The 24,582-nt window shown below is 40.3% G+C and overlaps 1 protein-coding gene and 1 long non-coding RNA gene across 4 annotated transcripts in view; both read left to right on the forward strand.

Annotated features, from left to right (window-relative positions):
• The window catches only part of SLC25A36 (solute carrier family 25 member 36), a 59,387-nt gene that overhangs the window by 21,682 nt on the left and 13,123 nt on the right, over window positions 1–24,582 (forward strand). For all 3 annotated transcript variants that reach the window (XM_027824904.3, XM_027824905.3, XM_037908241.1), the window contains exons 2-4: window positions 774–944; window positions 9,204–9,281; window positions 14,212–14,312. In XM_027824904.3, the coding sequence (XP_027680705.1) occupies window positions 774–944; window positions 9,204–9,281; window positions 14,212–14,312 (350 nt within the window). The remainder of the gene's footprint in view (window positions 1–773; window positions 945–9,203; window positions 9,282–14,211; window positions 14,313–24,582) is intronic.
• Window positions 19,254–24,336, forward strand: LOC122461605. Its single transcript, XR_006283610.1, has 2 exons — window positions 19,254–21,354; window positions 23,135–24,336. It is a non-coding gene; the product is annotated as an uncharacterized LOC122461605 (long non-coding RNA).

Raw genomic sequence — 24,582 nt, forward strand, 5'->3', positions numbered from 1 at the left:
GGAGGAGGAGTGGTGCTCCGCTTCTCAAAGATGATTGGCGGGACTGTACAGTGAAACTTGAAAGGACCGTAGTTCTTTCCATTTCTAACCAGATAAGAAGACTTTCATTTTCCCAGATTCAGGTCCATTGTGGTCTGTTCTCTGAACAGTAAATCTACTTCCTTGCCTTGAAGAAGTAAGCCAGTAAATTGTCAGAAGACTATTGCTTTCCCTGCTACCATTGCCAAAATTTAAAGCGGAGTTTTGAAATAATCTGGAATAACATCGCTCTTAACATTTTGCCTTACTGTTTTCTTTACCTCCCTTGCTATTACCTGTGTATAGTGCTAATGTACTGTGTACATATCCTCACATACACACCCCAGTTTTGCATATTGGGAATGTTAACAGCTTTGGTTTGATCAGGAATGCACCAAAAATTAAGAAGAGAAGGTTAAGTTTCAACCATAAGAAGCTAAACATTTTAGACACTCGCCTTCCAGATCAGAGAGGACCTGCATGCACTATAGGTAGTGCACTTTTGCACCAATCAGAGTTACTTGTTTTGGCAGTTAAAATTTTCACTCTTAGTTGTGGGATTAACAAAGGGAAATTGATTAATCAGTGTCACTAGTTCAAGGGCATGTAGTAATAACTACACTACTATCATGAATTCAGATTATTGTTAGCTTCTCTATCACCATGATCCTGAGCCATCTTCCGTTTAGTTAAAGTTATGACCTTTCTAGTTCCTTCATGGCTTAGAATTGCAATAATCTTATTTCTTTTTGCAGATGTGGGGGTACTGTTGGTGCAATTCTGACATGTCCACTAGAAGTTGTGAAAACACGGCTGCAGTCCTCCTCTGTTACACTCTACATCTCTGAAGTTCACCTCAGCACTGTGAATGGTGCGAGTGTCAATCGAGTAACTAGAGTATCTCCTGGACCTCTCCATTGTTTGAAGTGAGTACTGTCTGCATGTTCCTGTTCTTCTGATCCTTTTTAATTTTCATGGGGTATTATTTGTTTTTTCTTTAGAGATAATGTCAGACAGCCCCTAACTTTTTTGCCTTCTAAAACATAGTTGGTTTGTGCACTGAGGTTTTTGAATGTAATCTTTACAATGTAGTCCTGCTACAGTCTCCACTCCATAAATGGTTATCTAAATGTAACATTTGATCACACTGTGAGAGAATAAGATCGGACTGGAACTTCAGCCCCAGAAGAACTGATCCTTATACCTAAGGAATGCCAAACAGTATCAAATGATACAAAATGCTCCTAAATATGCATTTTATTTTCATGGCATTTATGTTTGCACAAGAATGTTTTCAATTACCTTGCTAGCCAGTCAGCACCCTTGTTTCCCTGTAATTTTTCAGATGACTTTGATAGCCAAAGAGATTCTGACCCAGGGAGGAGTTCAGGACCCTAATACAGTAACTCCTTGCTTAACATTGTAGTTATGTTCCTGAAAAATGCAAGTTTAAGCGAAACGATGTTAAGCTAATCCAATTTCCCCTTAAGAATTAATGTAAATGGGGGGAAGGGGGGGGCGATTAGGTTCCAGGGAAATTTCTTACACACACACAGAGTATAAGTTTTAAACAAACAATACTGTACAGAGCAATGATGATTGTGAAGCTTGGTTGAGGTGGTGAAGTCAGAGGGTGGAAGAGGGTGGGATGTTTCCCAGGGAATGCCTTACTGCTAAATGACGAACTAGCATTCGGCTGAGCCCTCAAGGGTTAACAGATTGTTGTTAATGTAGCCTCACACTCTACAAGGCAGCTCGAATGGAGGGAGGGGAGACAGCATGGCAGACAGAGACACACACCCTGTGTGTGGGGGTGGGGGGAGAGAGAGATGCTCTTTGCCCCTTTAAGTATGCTGACCCGACTCTAAGTACATTGCTTTTAAAAAGATCAGGAAGTTGAGACAGCAGCTGCGGTCTCTCCATCCTGAGCCCTGTCCTGTCTCCTCCATGCCCTATATGCAGAAGGGGTAAGCGGGGAGGAGAGAGGGGGACACCCTGACATTAGCCCCTGCTTCCCCCCTCCCCTGCACAGCAAGCAGGAGACTCCCAGGAGCAGCTCCAAGGCAGAGGGCAGGAGCAGCACATGGCAGTGGGGGGATGGACAGCTGAACTGCCGGCAATTGGTAGCCTGCTGGGTGGCTGCTGCAAGGGAATTTAGGGGAGCAGGGAGCTGATGGGGGGGGCTGCCAGTCCACCCTGGTTTCAAGCCCCCACCAGCTAGCTGCAACGGGCTGCTCTTCCTGCAAGCAGTGGACAAAGCAGGTGACTGCCAAACGACGGTATAAGGGAGCATTGCGCAACTTTAAACGAGCATGTTCCGTAATTGATCAGCAACGAAACAACGTTAACTGGGACGACATTAAGTGAGGAGTTACTGTACAACATGACTTGGAAACATGGTTATCCCTCGTCCTTTCTCCTCCTCTTATCTCTGATAACCAAAAACTTCATGGTGGTTAGAGAGCAGCTGAAGAATCTCTACCCTGCTTCTGCCAAGATCTGGAAAGCTGCTATTCAGTTTCCCAACACTTTCCGTTATAGGTGTATTATTGAAGTTGCCTGACACTTCCCTTTCCGAAATCCTGTTTTCACTTGCTTACAACGTTTCAAAATTTTAACTACCCGTGCTTGAAATTTTCCACGCTTGGGTGTCTCTCAGGCTGGGAAAAATACGTTGTTTTGCACATGTTAAAAGAAAAAAAAATTCGGCCAGACTTTTCTAGCGACCTCACATTGTGGAGCAAGAACTTCAAGTTTGTTAGGGAATGGGGTGGCTTCTGTGTCAGAGATGTGCCTTAAATTTATTACTTTAAATTTCAGAATAGCAGTAATTTTTTATCCCTGCCTACAAATCAGTTAATCAAAAGCTGGACGTAGCTACCTGAAAGGGTTCATACCCGGAAGGTTCCACTCTTTTAGCAAGAAAACCCAAGTTCTGAATGAACAAGTAGGGTGAAACAACAAAGGATCCAAACCCTGAATCTAACCTCTAGGGCAGCAGACTAAGGGCTCTAGCATCAAGTGGTGGTGCTGCTGCTATTGGATGAATTATAGCAATGTTCCAGTTTGATAGACTGGGCCTCTGATACCGTCCAGTTGTTAATTATTTTATACATGAATGATGTTACTTCCCTGATTGTTGGTCTACACATTACAGGTGAAACTCTAGCTTCATTGAAGACCATGGGAGTCTTGCCACTGACTTCAGTGTAGCCAGAATTTCACCCTTCATGTCTTAGGCTAGTAACAGGTAGGCTGCATCTAAATCTTACTCCTGGGGACATTCTGTGCCAAAAAATTAAAAATTCTGCTCACAGTATTTTAAAATTCTTCTAAATTCTGCAAATTTTAGTTTGTCAGAATAATGCTACAAAATCATACCAGTTTCAGTTTATTTTGGTAATTTATTTCAAAATATCTGTCAGCAAGTATGTCTTTAACAATAAAGACACACTCTCTACTTCTGGGGGAATTTGTGTGTGAGAGTTAAACCCACAATGGCAACCCAGTTCCTGTTTCTCAGGTCCTTTTCTCCCTGCCCCCAAGCCCAGCTACGGTGCCCCCCCAGCCAATACACCATAGCCCCCTTTCCCCTCAGAGCCCAGCCATGCTTCCCCCCCCCACACATCCTCCCCCAGAGCCCAGTGGCGGCTAGCAGCACTGCAGTCCATTTCTGTGGGGGAAAGGAAATTCTGCGCACACAATGTTAATTTCTGCAAAATTCTGCATTGCACAGTGGTGCAGAATTCCTCCAGGAGTAAAATCCAGAGCTTTCAGTTTCTTAGGTTGTTTAGGTGGCAGTCTCAATTTAAGGATAATTCCATGGAAAAGTTGTAAGTGATGCTAATGTTCATAAGTTGCATAGAAAGAACAATTCTGGGACTGGGGTGTGGATGAGAAGCGATGAACTGCTGTCCTCGGTAAAGCCTTGCAACCTGACCTGAACCCAGTGGTATCTGACTATTAGTGTTGTGGTTGGGTTGGGTCAGGTCATCTCTGATCATTGGGTTACCAATAACTGTAGTGGGTTGTTAACAATTTCAGAAAGAAATGTGAGTTGTTAAGTAGACAGTATTCTTTAAAGGTCATCCCTGATGTAGTTCTTTAAAATTAGCTTTTTACCAAAATATTTTAAGCTGATTTTTATCAGTGGATGACAAACTGATAAAACCTAGAGCACTTTGAATCTAGCTTTAGTTATTGTTTGTCCAAATGCACCCATTTCCCACTGGGTGTGTATATGTGTGTATAAGTAATTGAATCTAGACTCCCAGGATAGCTCTCCAGAGATCCTATTCTTGCTCTCCTCAGATGAAAGCCTGAGCTAAAGCCACAGAAGCACTGCAGAGTGGAAATTTAAAGAGATATTGTCAACTTTATTAATTTTTTAAAATTAACTAAAAAAAATGCAGTTTCTGATGGGACAGCCTTTTAAAATAGTATGCTATTCTTGATTTGTATTCGAGTAGTATCTACACACACAATGAGGCAGTCCCTGCCCTACAGAGCTGACTGTTTTAAATGGACAAAGGATAGGAAGGGAGTAGAGACACAGAGAGGTAAAGTGACTTGCCCAAGGTTACAGAGCAAGTTGGCGGAAGTCATTGAACCCATGTCTTCTGAGTCCCCATCTTAGGCTATATCCACGAACTATTCTGCCTACCAACATGATGTGTGGTGGTTTTTTTTTTTTTTAATAATCTTGTTGTCAGTTTATAGTGGCTTTCTTGTTAATATTTATAAGGGTCCCTTAGAGAGAGAGGTGTGACGAAGGCCCTGATTCTGCATTGTGCTCTCTGGTCAGACCCCTGTACCTGTACAGTGCCCCATTGGCTTCAGTGGGACTCTACAGGAGTATGGGTCTGTCTGTACAGACGAGATTGCAGAACCTGGCCCTGAGTATACAGGCAAAACTGTGACTTGCTCAAATGCATGAAATAAACTAAAAAAGGAGAGAAATCTGTGTAGTCTTTTTCTTTTAGCAGCTATAACCTATTCAGACAGAAGTGTGTTTTTCTCAAATTCATGATGTCCTTTAAACACAACTAGAAGGCTGACCTTGTGTTGTGAAAATATTAGTCAGAATCATGTACAAACGAATCCTGTGTCTACATCCCAGCCTGACACTCTACAGATCTTCCCAGGCTGCTGCTGTAAGAGGCAGCCACAGAGGCCAGTACATATGTGCCTCCTCTCCCTGAAGTTCCAGGTTATCTCATCAGCAAGGATGGGGCTTCCTGTTATAATCTAGGCTGGGTGGGGGGGAGAACATGGCCTCATCTCACAGATATTTTATTTTAAACAACAACTGGTTAAATAACAACTGGTCTAACTCCCTGTGACTCTCTTTCAGCAAGTGAGGCCAATCATGCTGTAGGCTCAGATCCTGCCATCTGTCCTTTACTGATGAATGTGTGCAGAGCTGCTTCAGAGGGACTTTGCATGACCACAAGTGTTGGCCCGTGCAGATCAGCTTGTAGGAATAGAAATTTGGAATAAATCCTTCAATGTGTTTGGAAATTCTTTTTAACATGGCAAATTTGTTTCAGTATATGTTGTTGTAGTGGTTTGCAAAGTATTTTTGGAAAGTTGCTAGCACTTCAGTCATTTCAATTGAGCACTTTAGAGATTGTGAAATCATCTCTAACTTACTCCTGGGGAAATTCTGTGAGACTGCGCACCCGCAGAACACCCCCCGTCCCTGGCAGAATGCCTATGCTTCCCTGCAGAAAACATCAGGAAAGCGCAGTGGCCCCTCCAAAGAGGCGAGGCATGGGTGGGAACACGGGGTTACCTGCCACTGCTTACCCACCCCTCCCCTTCATTTCTGCAAGTGCAGAGTTGCCCAGCTGAAGGAGGCTGTGTCTGGGCTCTGCTGACTCTGCAGCTGAACATCGCCTCCTGGTTCCTAGTGCCAGTCGTGCTCCTCTTCTGTGTGCTGTGAGCCTTCCTGTTTTCTGTGCAACAGTGTGTGCCCATGGTGGGGCGAAGTGGGGGGGGGCGCGAAGGAGGGTGTGTGGGGGGAAGAGGCAGTGGGGAAAGGAGAGGGGGTGGAATAGGGCACGGGGAGGGGAATGTGGAAGTGAGGGGAGGTGGATGGGGCATGAGGCAGTGCGGGAGGGGGATGAGATGGGGAAGAAAAGGAGACGGGAATCACAAGGGGAAGCAGGAACCTGGCATGCGGCATCCCCTCAGCAGCTGCCAAGGTCTCCCCGTTAAGAGGGCCCATTGAACCGTCACCCTGACAAACCCTGTCCCCTGCACACCCAGACCCCCACTCCACTAAGCCTCAACCAGCTGCACCTGGACCCCCACCCCATCAAGTCCTACTTCCCCAGACCCTTCCACTGAGCCCCCCAGGCCCCCTGATGAACCCCATGACCCCACACCTGACCCCTCCTCCACACACTGAACCCCAACCACTCTCACCTGGCTCCCCTGCAGAGACCCATTGCCCCTGCATCTTCAACCCCCCTGTCCCCCAATGAGCCCTTGTGCAGCCAGAGCCCCCCAATGAGACACCCACACTGAGAGAGCCCACACAGAAACCCCTCACTCTACACCTGGATCCCTCCCACACTAAGCCCCTCCACACTTGGATCCTACTGGGTTAAGCCTGCCCACCCATACCATATGTGCCTGGATTTGCAGAATTTTAAAATATTATGCGCATCAGTTTTATTTTTTTGGCACAGAACTTTTAATTTTTTGGCACAGAATTTCTGCAGGAGTACTAACTCTTTTGGGCATGAAGCTGAAATGTTGTCAAACATCTAAGAATGCTCTTATAATTAATAACCAAGAGGGATTGTGATTATACAATGCCATTATAACTTTGTGGAACACAGATGCTTTTTTTTATAAACTTTTTATCTAAATTTTTGGTTCTGTAGAAGAAGTAGGGTGATTAGATAGCAAGGGTGAAAAATTGGGAGAGGGGGTGGCGGGTACTAGGCACCTATATAAGACAAAGCCCTAAATATTGGGATTGTCCCTATAAAATTGGGACATCTGGTCACCCTAAGCAGAAGAGTGTGATGGAGTGGACACACTTGCTCAGAATTTGACTGTTTTCAAATGTTGGTATTCAGAATAGATTTGAAATCCACTTGAGCACTGGACTTTGTCTGAATGTGCACATACAACTAATCTTTTGAAACCTTTCCAGACCGGGGCATTTTACACAACAGTTGAGTTTGCAGAACTAACTAATTCTCTTGTTAACCTGGATGTCATTTTTGAACAGGAAATGTGCCTGAGAAGTGTTGTCTATATTGGATGGCATATCTAAACTGATAAGCTCGATGTCCTATATTGCAACATCGAGTTGGCAGTTAAAAAAAAGTCATTTTAAAATGTGAACCTCCAGGGGGGTTTGCAGTGGCTCCGAGATTATACTTGTATTTCCCTGCTTTTTTTTAAAGCGACCACTGAAATTAGCATCAAAGTTTAGGCTTAAACGGTTTTGGTATGGTCAACAGTGTGGAAGTTCAGAGAGACATTACCGTGTCAAGAGATCAGAACAAGTCCTATGCTGCCGTACACCTGCCTTAAAAGTCACAACCCTATGGGACAAGTATTCAAAATTCTTATATATTGACATTAATTAATTTAAAGTTTCCCCTTATTGCTTAGTATTTTTTGTCCATTCCTTTGCAAGTCCCTCAAAAAAGCGTGGTGGTCTCCGTCCGCCAACACTATTCCCAGAGCCTTGCTGATAATGGGCTCAATCCCGCAAGATGCTGAATGCCTTGTTCCCGATCTAACAAAACTCTTATGCCTCTGGTTAACTTTAAACCTGACTAGTCCCACTGCAGTCAGTGTGATTACCCATGTGATTAAAGTTTAGTACATGCTAAAGGGCTTTCCTGGATTGGAATCAGAATGCTGAGCATTTTGCAGGAATGATCCAAATGGTAGGAGAAATGGCTCCGATTTAACCTGGATTTACACCCCAGTAACTTCATTGGGAATTCTTGATATACAAATCAAAGAAGAATCTGGCCCCACAACTGCTGTATGGTAGGAGAGGAGCTTCTGGAGGCTGAGGGAAGGGAATAGGGTATGCAGCTGAGTTGCATGCTCTCCAATGTATCTGCCCTATCTGTCTCTGTTCATATTATGGTAGGGGAACCTCAGGCCCAAAATTAGTATTTGTCATTTTCCAGACACAAAATTAAGTTTAAAAATAGGCTGAAGACTGAACACTCCATTGAATATCTGACGGCTCTGTGAATCTTTTGAGTGCTAACAATATTTTTTTCACACTTTAGAAGACTTGTATTTTGCTAGAAATCCTATTGTGCTAATGAAACATATAATACATTTTTTAAAAATACTAATTTAAATTGTATGCTGGAGGGAAGGAGGTGTTAGCTTTTTGTATGTAATGTGGTATTTTCCTGTAAGTTTCAGCATACATTATAAATTTATAGTTTAAAGATACTGTGCTGCTGTGTGTGTTGCAAAGTTGAAGAAATTTTGTTGAAATAACCAGAGATAGTATTTTGGTGTTTGCTTGTTTGTTTGTGGTGAGTTTTTTGTTTTGTTTTGTTTGAGGAGTAGGGAGTGGCTTGGTTAGATTGGTAATATTAACTGGAGTTAATTTATCCCTAAAATGAGAACCTTTTGGATGTTGGGAATTGTTGTATCCAACTCTCCTAGAGTACATTTTTCTCAAGAACTTCCCCAGGTGTCGTATTTTATTCGGTGTTAGGGATAGAGGTTCGTGGGAGAAAAGAACAATAAAATTAAATGTTTGGTCCCACATTCTGAAAACGATACACAGGAATCTACAGCAAAGTGAATAGTCCAGCAGTAATAATAGATGGTAGCCATTTGGATTCATTACTAAAAGGACGCTTTTGTAGCTGGAAGAAAACATTTATATGTTGCTAAGCCCTAGGATGATCTGTGTTCTTTACACATGAAAATGTGAAGTGAAACTGAGAAGTGTGTGTGTAATATAGCAATGATGTTATAAAGAATTGAATTCACTTTTTGTGCATATTTTAGGAAAATTAGGTTCTTTGTTTGCAGTTACAGTATTAAATTGTTAAAAAGAATAATTTGTATGTAAAAGATGAGCAAATCTTAAATTTAACTAAATTATAGCACTAATATGTAGGCCAGTTATATACTTCTAATGTGTATTTAATGTTTCAAAATCACTTTTTGTTTTCCAGGATGATCTTGCAAAAGGAAGGTCCTCGTTCTCTGTTTAGAGGGCTAGGTCCTAATTTGGTAGGCGTTGCTCCTTCCAGGTAAAAATCTAACCATCTATTCAATAAGTGAAGTAATTTTAGTCTAGTGTTTAAACATGTGTATGTCAAGATTTAAGGCATGGGGGACTTGCTTCAAATGAACTGTTACATCTGATGTGGAAATATTTAGTGGTAAGGCTACTTTTTCTCCCCCTTTATATAACTTCTAAATTTGAGAGAAACAGGTTAGGCCACTCCTCTACAGAGCAACCCCTACTGGGCAACCTCCATACCTGCATCTCTGTATCTACAGTAATATTTTGATAGTGCCCATCTCTGAACTTTTCAGATGTCCAGTTTTGTATACAGTGAGGTATACAGTATTCTCACCTCCAGGTTGCAGGGATGTGCGTGTGCATTATGATGAGTATGTGACTCTGAGATAAAAACAAGTACACCATTTCCTATGATGTAAAGTAGTAAGTAGATATATATTTGAAATCTTCAGTTAACTTGTCCTCTTCAAGAGGACAATGGGGGAAAATACTCCTAATGCATTGGGCCTGACTCACTCTCTGAGATCTGCTAGCAAAACATGGGTTTGGGGCCTCCTGCAATGGAAAGTCCCCTTTGGAACTGGGAAAACACACAGTAATGCCAGCTGTCTGCAACCCCTACACCATCTGGTCCTAGAGCCAGCTAAAGCAGCCGAGGAATTGGTGGGACCTGCCAGTGCAGGAGCAGCGTCAGGGCACGCAGCCAAAACCTGCTGAGCCCCTGTTGGAACTTAAATCTGCCCTACCCATTGGAATCTGATTGGAGGGCAGTAGTGATGCTGACGTTTACCTTCTTCAGGGGTGAATGCTTCTGATATACCTGTTTTGGTAGGCACAGCATTGTGCAGTTGCACCTGCTGGAGAGACTCAAGCCTCATATTTTGAGCAAGCTTAAACAGAAGCTGAGATTCTTTTAAAATATTATTAATAATAATAATTAATAATAATAATGGATGGAAAAGACCCTAATATTTCAAAATAGCTGGTAGGCTGTGTGGTTAACCGATATGGCTGCTTTCTGTTCCGTATTTGTACCCTATGTATTTACAATTACATCTTCCTAGTGCTGTCTTATAGTCCATTCCACGTATTAATTCCCCTTTTCATAAAGACGTGTCTCCTAAACTCGATTCATTCTTAGCTTCAGCTCATCATCTCTGTCTGTTTTTGAGCCTGCTAACTGCCTGTAGTTTATGGAGTCCCCTTTTTGTATACTTTCCAACATTTTAGGGGAAGATTTCCAAAGTTGCCTAAAGAATTTAGGAGCACAGTCCCTTTAGGTGTGTTTGAAAATCTAGTCATTAAGCCCTAACCCGTTCTCAGAGTTTATAACCCTGCAGACAGTTTATTATCCTTATTTCCCTTGCTTGTACTACTGTCAGACATAAGAGTTGCTGTCATGTGAATAAATACTTGCGTAGATCTTTGGCATGCTGCACGTGGACTGTGGATGTGGTATCTTTCATGACCTGTCAAAATGATCCCAAATGAATAGGCTATTTAGTATAGCTGAGGGTATGTCTTCACTACCCGCCAGATCGGCGGGCAGCGATCGATCCGGTGGGGATCGATTTATCGCACCTAGTCTAGCACTCTCCCTTCGACTCCTGTACTCCACGCCACGAGAGGCGCAAGCAGAGTCGACAAGGGAGCAGCAGCAGTCGACTCACCGAGGTGGAGACACCACAGTAAGTCGATCTGAGTACGTTGACTTTGGCTACGTTATTCCCATAGCTGAAGCTGCATAACTTAAATCGATTCCCCCGCCACAGTGCAGACCAGGGCTAAGGATCATAATACTGCTGTAAATGCATTAGGTAAAATGTATCCTTCATGTTACTTCATGCTTTTACCCCAAGAATAAACTCAGTACACTGTGCTTGCGAATTTGGCTTCTGTTGTGGGTTACTAGTTCCCAAAATCCCTTTTAGGGACTTTGTCATGCAGTCTGCTGGAACAAGAAGTTAAGAGCAATTTATTTCCTACTCTTTTGATTTTTAATTTGTTTAACTTTAGAGGACACTTTGTAGTGTATATTTTGCTTAATTGCTATTAAAATGACTTTAAACATTTTGAAGACTTGCAGAAAAAGTCTATTTAATGCAGAATACTGTGTGTTTTTGTTCTGATCACAAATTCAGCACCAGTGCTTGCAAAAGTATACTAATCCCGCAAGTATTCTTACCGGTCTTTGCATTCCTGGCCCAGACTGGTTGTGAGATACTGGAATGTAAAATTGCATCATTCTGATTATGATCTTGATAGCCCTCACTTAATTTCTGACCAGATTATTGGGAGCAGAATTCTCTTCATCTGCTTGGGTCAAAGTCACCATTTTATACTATCTAAAAGCTGGCATTCAGTGCTTTCAGAGGGTGTAAACTTATAGCTAATAAGCTTTTAGCTCCAGCTGTTTTCAAGATACCAACTGCTAAAATTTGTATAAGAATTCAAAAGAGGGGAGAATGAAGATTTGTAATTAGAATTGTAAAAACTGGAAATTGAAAATCTCTTAAATCATTAAGGCTCACTGGAAATGTGGGGTGGGTGGAGGTTGTCTTGTCCCTAAACACTCACTCTTGCCTTATGGGAAAGCTTTGGATGTCATTCTTTTAACGAACTGATGTATGGGAACAGTTCAGTTTATTTTCTTTTACTTTATTTTGTTCTTGGGTATCTGTACAAGAACAGAATCTGTTCTGTTGCTTATTTCTCCACTTGATGTCATGAATGTCTGAAGCCAATTACACTATCAATAACAGTTGTCATGAGCGATGTCCTAATCAGCTACAGGAGTAGATCAGCATTGCAGAAACAGATTCTGTTTTCATGCAAATATCCCTCATAAGAAATGAGAAATTAAAACTTGAAAATCTCACACATACAAGAAAGAGTTGTTTCTAAATAGAATTTTTTCATCAAGTTTTCATGAGACATTAGCAACCCTTTGAAGGTACTCTGTTCTTATTTTAATTAAATGCTTAGATTTTGTTTAAATAGCTTAGTTCTTTCACACTTTCAAAAATTTCCCTTCACAGATGGACCTAATTAAAAAGTTTTTGCTTTACCCAGTAGGAATCTCTACTTAATAACTATTGCACACTGTAGAGTAAATGGCTGATCACCTCACAGTCCTTAATGAAATTATCGTCACAACACTACTGTGTCTTAGGGAAATGCTATAAACCAATATTATAGATAAGGAATTGAGACACAAGTCTCTGCCCAACATTACTCAAAAAGTCTGTGATAGAGTAGAGAATTGAATTCAAGTCTCTAAGTCTCAGGCTGGCACCCCAGCCCCTGGGCTGCCCTTCACTGCACAATTTTTAGTGGCATATTTTTGATCTGACCTTGTTGTACAGACCCAATATGTAAATCACTCATGTACCGTAAATTCTGTTGGGTAGTAATGGAGCCTGTGATGTTAATTACTTTCGCACACCAACCTGAAAACTATTATAAAAATATTTCATGTGTACACAAAATTAATTCTAAATGGATCTCTGCTATACATTAATTTTGTTACATGGGTTACCTTGCAATCTTCTCTTTTTCAAAAAGAGGCTCAAATACGGTAGCTTGTTTTTTCCAGTGCTCTCACTAGAATTGTCCACTCGGTAATGTGTTTAGCTTTATAAATTAGCACATCCTGTTTTTTTCCAGTCATCAGCTTTGATCAAATACTGTTTGTTTCAATTAAGCATTTGGTAAGTGGCTTTAACAGCAGTTCTTTGTTTGAATAAGCTATAAAGAAGCTTGCTTCATAACACATGCGGCATACTCAACTTGGTTCAGATCCCATTTAAAAAAATTTACGCAGCATAAAGCAAGCACTTCATCATTTTGCTGGGAAGAAAAACATGTCTGCATAACTAATGAGGTTAAATTAATGTTTATATTTTCACTCCTGTAGATATTATATATTTCTTTAAAAATGCACAAGCCTTATCACCAACCTAAAAATGGCAGTAAGCATGTATGTTTTGTATTCTTTTACAAAATAAGTTTCGTAGTTGTAACAAACGAACAGTAACTTTTTAATTGATAAAGAAATTAGTTTAGATGCTAATAAACACAGTTTTACATAACTTTGTATTTGATGCAAATTTACAAAAATTCTTTGCTACTCTTCATTTCTTTTACACAGTTAGAAAGTTAAAACGCTTATTCTGAGAGTTTAAAACAAAACTGAACAAGGAGAAAAGACTGGAAGCTGGAAAGGTGGTATTTCCAGTTTACCATGTAAAATGCATATGTTTAATAAAGCAACTCAGAAGCCAGAAATAACCTTATATCTTGCTACCCTAAGGCAGATCTTACATGTCAGTTACAAACGTTTTACTTGTTCTGTCATTTGGTAATGCCATTAAAATGCATTTACAAATAGCACTGCTTGAACTGCATTGTTGCGGTGTCTGCAGTAACAACTCCATCTGCAACTTAAGCAAAGCATTGCCACTCAGCATAACACAGAGGCTTTAGTCTCCATGTTCACAAACTCCTCTTATATGCACACACCTCCTCTCTCTTTGAGGTCCGTGGGGATTGGATGCATTACGGAGGTAATGAAATAGGAAGATTGTAAACTGACCCCATTCCTTTAATTTTTTTCTTAATTCTGTTTCGTCATTCCTAAATATTCCAACTGCTTTGCAGAATTATGGTTTGAACAGCTTTCTGTCTGTATTCTGCCAGTATTTTTTAGAGTGGTAACCGTGTTGGTCTGTATCAGCAAAAAGAACGAGGAGTGCCTGTGGCACCTTAGAGACTAACAAATTTATTTATTTTTATTTATTTTTAGTGATTAGCTAACATCTAGTTGCAGTACAGTAGTATAATGAAGCCCGTGTCTCTCATGCATTAGTGCTACTTGTAAGGTACCTCTGAGCAAAAAGTACAATAATATAACTTGAATCTTATTCTAATTTTAGAGCAATATACTTTGCTGCTTACTCAAATTGCAAGGAAAAGTTGAACAATATTTTTGAGCCAGACTCTACCCAGGTACACATGATTTCAGCTGGAGTGGCAGGTAAGGATCTGTAACTTTTTGCCCTCTTTATTCTAGAGGCTTGCTAATGATTGAGAGGCTATGATGAATGTGAAATTGTAAAAATAAGAAGTGCCTGAATGATTCTGGATGTAGTAGCTAGATATCTGTGTAGGTGCCTCTTTCCCCTCCTCCTCTCACTCTTTCTCTCTTCACCTCCCCTCTCCCTCTATGTTAAATAGGGAAGCCAGCTTGAGAACAAATGTATAAAACTTGCCCTTTATGTTAATGGGTGTCTGTAACTGTGTATGCGTGAACAAGCTTCTCTAGGAAAACTGGCATGCATATGGTAGTTATTTTTACTTAGCAAACTAGAAACAATGTTGTCTACATTACTGTAAAATTATGGAGGCAAAAATATATTCTTTCCCCCGTCCCTTGATTTTTTGTTACAACTTTTTTAATGTGCTATATGTTTTGGCTTCTCTGAAATATGCTCATAGGTCTTGGTAAAGTGTACATCTGTCCCATGTTCAAATGCAAAAATATTTCAAGTTTGTTTTAGTGTTAAGTAACCCAGGTTGTGGCTAGGAAGAGGGATTAGAAATTAGATTGCAGAGTACATTAATATATTGGCCTAGCACCTCTTGAAATCATAAAAAGAACAGGAGTTCTTAAAGACTAACAAATCTATTGGAGCCTAAGCTTTCGCAGGCTCCCTCCCCACTCTCAACTCTAGGGTACAGACGTGGGGACCCACATGAAAGACCCCCTGAGCTTATTTCTACCAGCTTAGGTTAAAAACTCCCCAGGCACAAATTCTCCCTTGTACCTTGGGTTTAAGTAATGCTGCCACCACCAAGTGATTTAACAAAGAACAAGGGGAAAGGACCACTTGGAGTTCCTCTTCCCCCTCGATGAAGTGGGCTGTAGCCCACTAAAGCTTATGCTTTAATAAATTTGTTAGTCTCTAAGGTGCCACAAGTACTCCTCGTTCTTTTTGTGGATACAGACTAACACAGCTGCTACTCTGAAATCATAGAATCAGACTTAGATAGATCCAGAATGAAATGGATCAGTCACTTAAATGTAGTCCCTAAAATATTTCCACCAGCACAACAGAGATGCCACTCAATGTTACTTGGTTCGTAATCTCTATTTGGGGGTAGTAAACCAGGGGTATGAAAAGTCAGGTTGGCAAAATTGTGTTGGGGAAGCACAAATATCACTTGCCAGACAATACCTGCTGCTTATGATGTCCCTCATATTTAGATGTAGTAAAAAAATATTTTAAAAATACTATTTATTCTATGCATATTTGAGGGCTGAACTTTGGCCGCTTAAGCACAACAGAAATGAAATTGGCTAATTCACACCAAATTATGTAACCAATATATGATATTTCTTGTCTGTGGTATGGGCTTTAAGAATATCAAATGTACAGTTAATTGTAATAGACCAGTGGATCAATGTGGAAAACGCTGGAATGTCCTAAAGCAGATAATTGACTGTGGCACATAGAATTCAGTATCTAGATGGGAGACCAAAGTGGCATTAGATCTCTGCTTATGAAATATAGTGATGGGTGCCACAGAGAAATCCAAGAGAGATAAATAGTAGTGAGGTTTAACCTTCCCATGATAGAATGAGGTGTCCCCTAAGGCCAGTAGTTTGAGGTTTTTTTTAAAATAGAAAAGGCATGGAACTAATGCCTTCCTGGAGGTTGCAGTATCTCTGCATCACATGGGTGTGGGTTTTATGGGTGAGGAGGATTGAAGAGGGAGATAGAACAAAGAAAACTTAATTACAATTCATCCTAATCAATTAACTGCTTCAGAGACCCTGCTTATGTTAAAGCTTTTTCGATTACCTGTGTTCTTTTTTCTTCAGAGAATTTTAAAGAAATGTTGTTTTTCTCTTGACAAGGAGCTGAAGACATGAAAATGGATTAGCAATCTTTTTTTTTTTTTTTTTTTTTAATTGAAGACCACATATATAATGTATGCAATCCTGCAAATAAATGTAGGTTCTGAATATCCCTGATCTCTGGAAGTTCTTGTACTCATTGCTTCCTGATGAAAAGAACCTGTGTAAATATATACAATTGCAGTGTTCCCAATCCGCAATACTGATTCTGGGTTTGTCAGTTAGTTTTGTATCTGTTCATTGACTTTGTTTCCTACCCCAAAGGCTGATACTGTGATTTACCTTCATGATTATTGGGTGCTGGATGAACATCCTTAAGCCTTAGTAGCCATCTGCCTCTTTGTGGTTACATTTGGAGGCGCATATTGCACACCAGTTTAATTACTGAGAACACTTTCTCCCATTTCTGTGGCTGTTTTCTTGCAATTATTTTATCCGAGTACTCATGCAGTACTGATGAGCATTAACATTTAGCTTTGCAGTTATGCACCTAAACCACATGGTTGGTGAAACTGAATGCCCCATGCAGATTCACACTGAAGGTAGCTAATTTTCTTTCTTTCTTGAAATAGCCTAGTACAGTATGCATTAGAAGCCATGTAAAACAAAGTTCTGGGCTAAATATTAATAATCTCTTGATTTTAGCACATTAAGTATTAGTCTGATAACTACTATAAAGGGCCATAGTTAAAATCTAACATAGCTTCTAGAAAAATGCTAACCTTGTCATTTTTGTAATTAATTCTAATAATGTCTTTGAGAAAATGCACTAAAATAAGCTATTAACAATTTTGCGTGCAAGATTTGTATTGCCGTACAATGCAAAGTAACTTGAAAATTAAGAATGCAGTAAATCCTACGATTCTAAATCCCAAGGACAGAATTGTAAACCTCCTCTGTAAGTACTAATTTGTTAGCCTCTTGAAACAGTTTCACATTAAAAACTTGTTATGATTGTTTTCTTACTTAAATTGTATGATGATCAGACAAATTACTTGTTCCACCAAATAGTAAAACTGATCAACTTAAATATACATTTTTGTAGCTGTCATTGGTTTCAGTAGTAAACTGAATTAAGTGATTTCACATAATATGCTTTTTCTGTTCAGATGGTACTTTTTTGTTTAAAAAGCTTCTAAAATTTAAAGACCACATGTTGCTTTTGTACCATGCAGCTTGTCTTCTGAAACGATGATGTATCCATTGATTTGTCATAGATAATAATAGTTTAATAATAAAAAGACAATGGTCTGGTGTGTATATCTATATATATCCTCCTTTAAGGAGAATTCAAGACACTTGTCTTTAATGTTCCTTGAATATTACCTATAGCTGTGGCTCAAGAAAAGAACTTTATTCATTGCCGTATACTGTGCAGTACAAAATTTGATAAGTACCTATATCTTTTTAAACAGTCAAACTTAATCATAAGACTTACGATGATTTTTGTGAGGCCCTTTTTCTGACCGGGGCCTAGAGCCTTGATTCAGCAAAGCATTTAAGCATGTGTTTATGTTCCAGTGATTTAAAATAAAGTTGTGTGCACGTAGCTGAGGTTAGAATTTGATCCTGAAAGTTTAAACAAGGAGTGGAAGAATTGTCTTCTGCACGTGACATTTTAGGAGCAAGAAGAAATTAAGGTACCTTCTTCACTCTTTAATAAAATGTTCACTATAACTTAAGGCTTATAATTCCTAGGCCTGACTCTCCCTTTACAAGATACAAGTAACTCACTGAAATCAATAGCAGTCACTCTTATTCTGTGGCAGATAACTTGTGCCACTGGCCTCTATTAGTAATGGAAACCGTATACAACTGGAAATTGACACGTTTAAGCTTTCAGGGAGATCTTCCTTGTTACTGTATACGAGCTTCCAACATACAGTTCACATCACTTTCATTCCTAAAATATTACACTTTTGTATGAACAAAGATGTTTATAATATACAATTGTACTGCATCCTTTCCAGTCCAGTGGATCATGAGGTTTTTTTCATACTTAGACTGTGACCGTATAGAAAACATTCCTTAATGGAAACAAAATAAAGATATTTTTGTATCTGTAAAGATGTTTGTTAGTTCCAAAGTTAGTTCCTTCTTTGTTCCGAGGTTGTACCTAAGGATTTAGCACACCATGTAAATTCTGCTCTCTGTTACACTTGTGCAACCCTGTTGACGTAACTGAGGCTAGAATCCTCCTTGTTTTTGTCTGTCAATCTGTCCGTTTTGCATTTTTAATTTTAAAAATGATCCACAGGTTAGTTTAAATGAAGTACAATTGCAAATCTTGGCACAGTTAAGGAGAACAGAGTCAGTAAACGTTGTTTGAGTCTGGAATGCAGGAGCCAAATGCAGTTTGTAATAAATTTTTGTGTCCAATTAGATATTAATTGACTACAGTAGGGAAACATTTTGTTTTTGTGATTTAACTAAGCAGTATGGACAGAGTATTGCTGAATGAATAGCAAATAAATAAATATATTTGTAGGTCGTTACCCCATTGATGTCAGTGACTTCTGGCAATACGAAGCCTGGCCCTAATGTCAAAAGACATCTAACTATGTTTTCTCAGCTCTGTGTGACAAGGTTAGCATTTTTTTAACTGATTTTTTTGGTTTCTTTTTTTAATATGTGATTTATAGGTAAGTATTTACAAGCTGTCAATTTGAACTGCTGCAAATGGCAGAAATTTCAGTACTCAGTGCATTTTACAAAAATATTTTAATATCTGTGGCCTGTTCTGATTTTTTTTCTTTCTTTTTTTTTTTCTCTAAACTTTTAACCTGAAAAAGTTAGATCTCACAGTAACTACTTCACAAATCCTTCCAATGGGATTCAATTTGTACACATGTGTCTGATGAGGTCACTGCTTGTTGTTATGATACAGAAAAGCCTGTGTCTATTTTAGGCATTTACTGTACATTTCTCCCGTGAAAAGAGTGAGATCGTGTCATCTCATGCTCCCCATCCGCAGGTCACTTCCTGCAGAAATATGGACTAACTTAAACCTCGTGAGTACTGAACTGAGCGTCTCTTGCAGCCTCTAGTGTAAGAACCACACTTTGGGTTTGTAATATCTATTAAATACACAAAATAAGGTGAATGCACTTTTGTTATCTGAATTCCAATTTATGTGCATTGTGCAAAAACGTTACTTCTCTTTAACTCTGGAGTAGAGTTTTTTTTTTTTTTTTTTTTTTTTTTCCAGTGCAGTTCAGGGAAAGGTGGAAAATACCTTTCACTGATAGCTGCCATTTACTTAGCCATGTTGGCTAATTAAAGGTCCCATGGTGATTATAGCCAGGACATTTGATTTTTCAAAGTATTTCAGAGCTGCATTTAAAATGCTGCAGCTGATATTCTGTTTTGCCATAATGTATCAAAGACATCCTCTTCTTTTACCTCTTTCTTTTTTGGTTGGTTGTTTGGTTGGTTTGTTTTATTTTACTACTTTGGATTTTTAATCCAGCATTACGTATTCACGTGCATCTGTGTCCATTGCAGTTGTCTTATGGATAAAGCCAAACTTTCAAAGATGATGCAGAATAGGAATACCTGGGATCTTACCTGTTTTTAGTTCCAAGTCAATTGTTTGGCTCCAGAGATAAACTTAAATAATTGTTTCAGTCTGAAATTCAGATATAATTTGCAGAAGGCACTAGACAGCAGACAGCAAAATTAAGAGTGTTATACTGATCAGCATCTCTGATCTGTCCATTTAGTGTTCTCTTTACAAAACTCACGTAAAACTAAAATACAGGATATTTTATCAAGCGACAACATTCACTTGCTCCTAACTTATGAATTACTCAGTTAAAATGTTGATACTATGACATTTGGTACTGTTTACATTTTCAGAGTAAATGCCACATGAGAGAATGGAGGACACTAGGCCTAGGGAGCCACACACAACACACTCACCTACCCACCTACCTTACTCTGGCACGGGGGGTGGAGTTTAAGCTGTCTTGTTCTTAACAGTCGGTCTGCCACACGCTTCCTTTGTGACATAAGACAAGTTATTTAGGCCTCTGTTATCAAAAGTGTCTAAAAATTTTTAATGCTTCCATTTTTGGGTGCTTTACTTGAGGCCCACGGGGTCTGATTTTTGAGAAGTACTCACTACCCTCAGTATCTTGTGAGAATCAGGCCTCAAATTGGACACCCACAATAATTGGAAACTGATTGCAAGATTGGCCCTTAAACCTCTCTGTACCTCAATTTCCCATTCTTTAAAATAGGAATAATGCTTCCTTACTGCACAGGTCTGTTGTAAGGTTAAGTTAATGAATGATTTGAGGTGTTCAGATACTGTGGTGATGAGTATAGGAAAGCCCATGAGTTAAATACAACAAAGAACATGTCACAGAACAGCTTAGAATGGGCATTCCTAGACAGGATGGGACCTAGCTATGTCTCATCCCAGCCTGCATGTATTGACAATGGACAGAGGCCAGCAGTGGGTGGAATTAAACTGCATCTTTTCTAAATGACTAGCAAGGGCCATTCCTGCTTCTGCCTGAGGGGGAGGTACAGTAACTCCAGCCGCTCCTACTCAGATGTTGCATCTCCATCTCACTCCGCTACCTCCTCCGTATGGCTCCGGGGCCAAGAGCTTTACCTGAACCCTGTGAGATTGATCATCTTGGGTCAGTAGGACAGGAGGAGACTTGGAGGAGTAAATAATTATTACAAATGCAATCTAGTGGTAACACCATCAGGCATATCCTCTTTATTATAGAAGCATTTAATTAAATAGGAGAATAAATGAATACCAGGGGTGAGTGAAATACCTTTTTGTCTTGCTGTCTGATTTTAAAATTTAGTGTGTAAGTGAAAGGTTATAAACTTAAGTCATTGGACCAGAATCTGCTCTCACATTAGTAGGGGCCTACCAGTTTCACAGCCGTGTAAAACATGTAATGAACCGTGAAATAAGCCCTTCCCATGAAATCTGATCTCCCCGAAATCAGCCGGGCTGGGGAGGGACAGGACCTGTCCTTCCCCTGCATGGCTGTTATGAGGGGAGATCAGACCCACCTCCACAGGCAGCGCAGAAGTGAGGGTGATACACTTCTGTGCTGAGCAGCCACAGAGCTGGGCTCCAGGCTGCTGCTCCCCATGGCTCTTGCTGGAGCTCGGGGCACCTGGGCTTGGGGTTATCACTGCCCACGGCTCCTGCTATGGGTCAGGGCATCCTAGCGCTGGGGCTTTCCCCATGTGGCTCCTGCTGGGGTTCTGGGTGCCCGAGGTTGGGGGTGTAGTGGCTGCAGCTCCTGTCCAGGCTCAGGGACCTGGACTGGGGGCTGCATCCCCCACCGCTCCAGTCCCTGCAGATCTTGCCTGGCTCTGGGTTGCTGCTCCCCCACCCCCCTACCCCACCCCACCCCACCCCATGACTCCCGCCCGGGCTATGGGTGCCTGGGCTTGGAGCTGCTGCCCCCCAGCACCGTGACTCCTGCCAGGGCTGGAGGTGCAATGACTGCGGGTCCTGCCCAGGCTCAGGGACCTGGGCTGGGGGCTGCCATCCCCCACGTTTCCAGCTGGGACTTGGGGTTTTCACCAGCCTCAGCTCCAGTCCAAGCTTCACTTCCCCCACCCCCGCCCTCCCGGTGGCTCCAAATCAGGCTCAGGGTGCCTGGGCTCAGGGCTGCTGCCCCCTATGGCTCCTGCCCAGGCTCCAGGCCGCCCAAGCTTGGGGCTTCAGCTCCTGCCAGAGCTGGGGCACCCATTTTTCAAATTGTCCGGGGGCCCTGGGCTTGGGCCCCATGGGCCCATACGTTAATCCGTTACTGGCCCTGACTAGCAGCTTGGAGCCCCTGGGTGGGGTGCTCCCAGCAGCACTAGGGAGATGAGACCTACCTCCACCTCCAGGAGCCTCCTCCAGGATTAGGAAACTCTGCAGCTGAAGTGAGTATGGCAATCCTCCAACCCCCCTACAACAGCTTTGGAACTCCCCTTCCCCCCCAAAAAATTCTCTTTTGAATCAGGACCCCCACGATTACAACACCATGAAGTTTCCGATGTAAACGTCTCAAATTGACCAATTTTAAGACTGTGTAGCTGTGAAACTGACTAACTGTGAATTTGTTAGGGCCCTACACATTAATGTAAATTTCCTATTTTCAGTGCAGATACTTCAGATTAACAGTGGCATGACTGAGAGCAGAATTTGGCCCTGTGTTTTCCTGTTTAGTGTTCTTTTTAACTGAAGGTATTTTTCTGGAAAAGAGATCTTTTTTCCTGAAAGTTCACATGCTTCTGCTCTTATTTCTCCACCTTAAATCAAAATCTTTGGCTTGAAAATGCATTCCTTCCAACCACAACCCATTGTGATGTTCTTGTGTAAGGATTATGATTTAAGGTAGGGAATAAGCAAATTCTATTAATGATAATAAATACTGTTACAGAAATTAAGAATATATAAAGGGCTTGGTTACCCTCCACCTCTTACATTAGCATGAATCAGGCGTAACTCCAGTGAAATCCATGAAGTTACACTGGTGTAAGCGCACATACTCTTGTAATAAGAGTTGTTTCTAAGGGGATTTTCTTTTTACAGATATTTTACACCATGCCCTTTTATGGACATTCTAACCCATCACTAAAGCTAACTGGGTCTAATTCTCCATTGCCTTCTGTATTGTTTAGTTATTTACAGATGTGCCAACTGGGTGTAAAATACTACCATTCTGTTTTGATAGCATTTTACACTTCCTGCACAGGTTTAAAGTACTGTGCGTACAGTAACACCAAGGCACTTGTGCTTGTTTAGTTAAACCGAAAATCAAACTATCCTCATAAAACATAATCATAAGAGTACTTTTAGGTGTATGCACTGGTCGCTTTAAAAATGCAAGTTACATGAAGATACTTAATTGGGAGGGCATTGAAGGAGTTTGTTTAAACACTTTGACTTGAAAGGTTATAAACCTAAGTCTGTCACTCCCCACGGCTCCTGCTATGTCTCAGGGCATCCTGAGAGATTAAATTGTGTTTATTAGTTTTCTACCACTTTGGTACAGCACTGCAGCTATATCTTTGGAGGTATTTGAATGATCTTAGTAGCTGTTAAGAAGCATAGGTAGTTAAGGTTATTTTTGTAGTGCAATTTGGGATCTCAAATTAGGATTTAATCCATTTTTAAAAATGCAATAAACTCCAAAATAAATTTTAAAACAGTTAAGATCCTTTGGCATTTCTGTTTTTGAGTACTTCAGTCATTTGTGTACAAGTTTTCAGTGTAAACGTAGATGGTGATTGAACAGAAGTAACTGGTCTGCAAGCAGTTCTGCTTAAATATGTGTAATTGTAAATGATCTTCTTAAACAAACTTATCAAAGCCCTGTTTTGTGTAGCTGAAGTGCACATCAGAAATGCACTGAACAAGATACTCTTTGACACTTTCCCAGGCCCCTGAGTCCATCTGCTTGCAGGAGGGCAGGAGACTGAATAGTGATATGCAAGTAATGTGTGTCACTCAGGAAACACAAAGTATCAAAATTAATCTTTTGCTGCTTGGCAAATGTCCAGCTCTTCCCTTTCTCTGTTCCCTCCTGCAGACATGTCACCTGATTAATGGTGCATGTATGGTACTACAAAATTAAATTTATCCAGAGTTACATCTTACTCTGCTTGGTTGTGCAGGAGCAAGAGAAGCTCTTTTTTTTTTTTTTTTTTTTTAAGTGGACAGGAAACAAAAACTTTGAGAATTAGCCCTAATGCAAACCCAAATAGCTGCTGTCTGACTAGTTAGTAGTAGATATGCAATCCGTTTTTTAAAACTATTTTAAAGTTTTATGCTTGTACAAGTATTCCTGGGGCCAACCAACAATCCTTGCTTTTGAATTCTAAATAAAACATTGGAATATTAATAAACTGTCCAATTTAACTATTGTTTATAGTTCAATATTAAAAAGTCTTTAATGTCCAGTAACTTGTGCCTTTTAGCTGCATCGTAGTAGACATTATTCAGTTTGCATGCTTTTAAACTCAGATTGTATTTCAGGTAGTAAATTAAGTCTGCAGAGAATATTTTTATACTATTTCAATTCACTTCAGTTACATTTGCAATGTGCTTGTATTAAAACATTTCCAAATTAATTGACTAATATCAGTTTAGCTAGCTAGTCTTGCTGTTCAAAGGTGTCAAAAAGGGATGTGTATGAATAAATTGGCAGAGAAATGTGTACAATTGGGATTTTTTTTTAATATCAAGAACCTTTTTTGCTAGGAATTGAACATATGAAATGTCAGTGTAAAAAAAAAAAAGAGAGAGAGTTTTGGCTCTGGACTTGTAAAAGTAATAAAATATCAGTAGAGGCCTACAATAGAAACGTTTTTAAAAATCAGTGTAGTCTTGAGGGTTTTTTTTCTCATGGACTGT

The sequence above is a fragment of the Chelonia mydas genome, chromosome 9, assembly GCF_015237465.2.
Source record: "Chelonia mydas isolate rCheMyd1 chromosome 9, rCheMyd1.pri.v2, whole genome shotgun sequence".
Lineage (NCBI taxonomy): Eukaryota > Metazoa > Chordata > Testudines > Cheloniidae > Chelonia > Chelonia mydas.